We start from the raw sequence: 3087 nt of genomic DNA, 5'->3' as shown, positions 1-3087 counted from the left end.
TGGAGGTGTCGTGCGGGGCCGGCGGTGCGCTGCGTGTACGCCCCGCTGCTGAGAGCGAGTGGCTTACATGCGGTGCGGGCAGCCGTGTGTCTGCATGTGGGAAGTACGCAGACCTCTGCCGCCAGCGTATCGCAAGAACAGCAGCCACAAAAAGAATAAAGACAGCAATCACTGCTGACGACGAAGGGGAAAATCCAGCAGTAAAGCATTACGCTGGTTATGGTACCTGGGAAGATTTTCTTGCAACAGCCGACAATAATAGGAAGTGTGAAAACGGCACTGGTAAGACTAGTAGTGGAATTGATTGTTGGGCATGGAATACATATGGGAAGGAAAATATTACGTCGCCAGCACCTGCACACGAGAATAGTGCAAATGCAAGACTTACGTCCGAGCACCCCGAAACTGTTTCTGAAGTTCTGCGTCCCCCTGTTCCTGGCAAAAGAGAAGGTGCAATGATAGAGAATGAACGTCAACTACCAGGATCGAATACGGAAGAAAGAAAAGGAACAGCGGCGAGTGACAGAACAGTCTTACCAACACCAACAGTTACAAACACGCAAAGCCAAACACCGGGGACTACTCCAGGTACACAAGGTGATCAAGGAGCATCAGGCAACACAACAGCTAACAGTACACCTGTCACCTCTACTCCCACCCAGCAGTCTCCAGAGAGCGCCAACCAATCTCATGAAAATGGTGATGTGACTGCAGCATCAGATTCACACGAAACCAATTCCACTACTCCACAGAGCCCCGAGAGCAATGTCAGTGAAGCATTAACCACCACTCCATCTCCTGTTCCTGTACCCAATTCAGATATCAACACAATTGCTCCCACTGTACTGAAGAAGACTAATACTGACAGCAGTGTCAGTCCAGTGTGGATGCGCACTGTAGCACCGCTGTTGATTGTGGCTGTGTTGTTCTCCGCTACCGTGTACTGAACAGTGGGACTCATCTGAGGACAAAAAATAATAATGGTAATACTAACATAACCATAATTGCGTACATCCACTCCACGGGTGAATAAACTAATAATCTGTTTACCAGCTTTCTTTTTCAATTCGAGTTTTTTTCCTTTTTCTTTTGTTTTTATGTGTGTGTGTTCTTTATTCTATTAATTCCATTACTTGCTTTTCCCGTTGTGTGTGCAGAAAACTGGGCTGTTCTGCTCACTGACGGTACACATTTCTTGCTAGTACACCCAGATGTGTGCGTGTACAGTAATTTAATGCTTAAACTGGGGCCATGGAGTACTGTGTGTGTGTGTGTGTGTGCAGTAATTTCATACATAAACTAGAGCCATGGGGTGTTGTGTGTATGCTTGTTTGGCTCTCTCTCTTATTTGGGTATTGTGTGGGGTGTTCTCTTTTTTTTTCGATTAATGGGTACATATTATTATAATACAGGAGGGATAGTCCTTTTTGTTGCTTATTCTGTAGTTGTTACTGCTTCTCTCTCTTTTCCACTGTGAGTATTTGTTGTACTGGTGTTTGTTTGTTTCTATCATTATTATTTCCTTCTTCTGTTCCTCTTCCTTGTATGAGTCCATTGAAGTAAAAAACAATGACAAAGGCTGTAATGGTGAGGTTCTACCTGCTCTGTTTATTAACTCTTGCACTCTGTTATGGTTGTGGTTTAGTATGGGCTGATAGTCCTAAAGCTTCAAATGCCCTTATTAAACCTTCTACTGTTGGTGTTCCTTCTCTTGTTCATCGTGCCATTCCTGCGATTCTTCTCACTCCTTGTTGTGATGAAGATGAGTGGTTGGGTGAAGAAGTTGAAGAAAACAAGGGTGTTCCTAACGATACTCGGACTTCAGAATCTTTGAGTAGTAGTACATCCATTAATACTGGTCTCTCAGGTAGTGGACTTGGGCCTAAAGAACTAGAGAGAGCAGAAGAAAACAGACAACTCGGAGGGGATGTGGGTCACAATCAACAAACAAATGATATCAACCCATCAGTTAATTCAAGGGTAAATGGGCAAGTGGGAACTACTATTCCAGCCATATCGCCTTCTGTAGTGGGAGGTCAACAACTTTTTCCTTCACCAGAGCCAACTCCAGCTGGACCAAAAGTATCCAGTGAACACTCAAGTACAGAACGAACTGAAGATTCATCAACTAAAGACGATCATGCTCTTCAACATGCAATGAAATCACCTGAGAAACAACATGAAGGCACAAATACTCACGATAAACAAGGCGGAAAGACCACAGATACATCAATGCCAGAACCTTCTGTCGGGCAAGAGACTTCTGTCACTGCACCTCAGAATACACCTGAGGAATCTTCCAGCAAATCAGCAACACCTAATGCTAACGAATCTGGGGATGCACAGAGTGAATCAACAAGTACCCAAGAAGGTACTGCAGATAATACAGATACAGCCACCACAACCTCAACCACCACCACCACCACAACAACAACAACACTTCCTCCTGAACTCACAAACAACAAGAAGAGTGATGCAGACAGCAGCAGCAGTATCAGCAGTTCTGTGTGGGTGCGTGTACCACTACTGATTGTGGTTACACTGGCCTGTATTCTTGTATGCTGATTGTGGTCATGGTGTGGTGTGGTGTGACTCAGGTCATCCTTTGTTTTCTTTTTCTTTTTTGCATGCATCCCTACAGCCTAACTAATCTTCTACCTATTTGGATTATATTCTTCTTTTTTTTTTGTTTCTTAATGTTAATGTGTTTTGTGTGTGTTTTTGCTTTCTCTGTGTTTATCCTATAATTATTATTGCTACTCCATTGTGTGTGTGTGTGTTCTTGAAGACTCTCTCTCTGTGTGTGCCTGGGCTTGCACTGTGATGATGATGAACTGGTTTTTTTTGTAGTGGGAAAAGGAAATAATAATAACAGATGAATTTGTATTTATAATTGCGTTTATATACATATATAGACTTACACCCATAGTTGGTGTATTTCTATGTTTACTGTGTAAGTTGGGCTAATGGTTAATATGTGTTTGTTTGCTTGATGGTTTGTTGGGACATTCTATGCTGTACTGCGGGAGTCTGTGATGATATGGATGTCCTTTTGTTTCTACCTTTACTGTTTTTAATTCTCTGTAT

The 3087-nt window shown here is 43.0% G+C and overlaps 2 protein-coding genes across 2 annotated transcripts; both read left to right on the top strand.

The window, feature by feature from the left end:
• Positions 1-2: 2 nt before the first annotated feature.
• TM35_000471650 (uncharacterized protein) lies at positions 3-947 on the top strand (the record flags this gene model as incomplete). The annotated part of the gene is made up of 1 exon (XM_029030425.1): positions 3-947. A coding segment is annotated over one exon (945 nt), but the record flags the coding sequence as incomplete, so codon positions are not given.
• A 622-nt stretch (positions 948-1569) lies between these two features.
• TM35_000471640 (uncharacterized protein) lies at positions 1570-2565 on the top strand (the record flags this gene model as incomplete). Its single annotated transcript, XM_029030424.1, has 1 exon — positions 1570-2565. One exon carries the CDS (start codon positions 1570-1572, stop codon positions 2563-2565), a length of 996 nt encoding a protein of 331 aa, XP_028878335.1.
• Between the last annotated feature and the right edge of the window lie 522 nt (positions 2566-3087).

This window comes from Trypanosoma theileri (assembly GCF_002087225.1).
Source record: "Trypanosoma theileri isolate Edinburgh chromosome Unknown TM35_Tth_47_V1, whole genome shotgun sequence".
NCBI lineage: Eukaryota > Euglenozoa > Kinetoplastea > Trypanosomatida > Trypanosomatidae > Trypanosoma > Trypanosoma theileri.
This window is presented reverse-complemented; position numbering and strand designations above follow the sequence as displayed.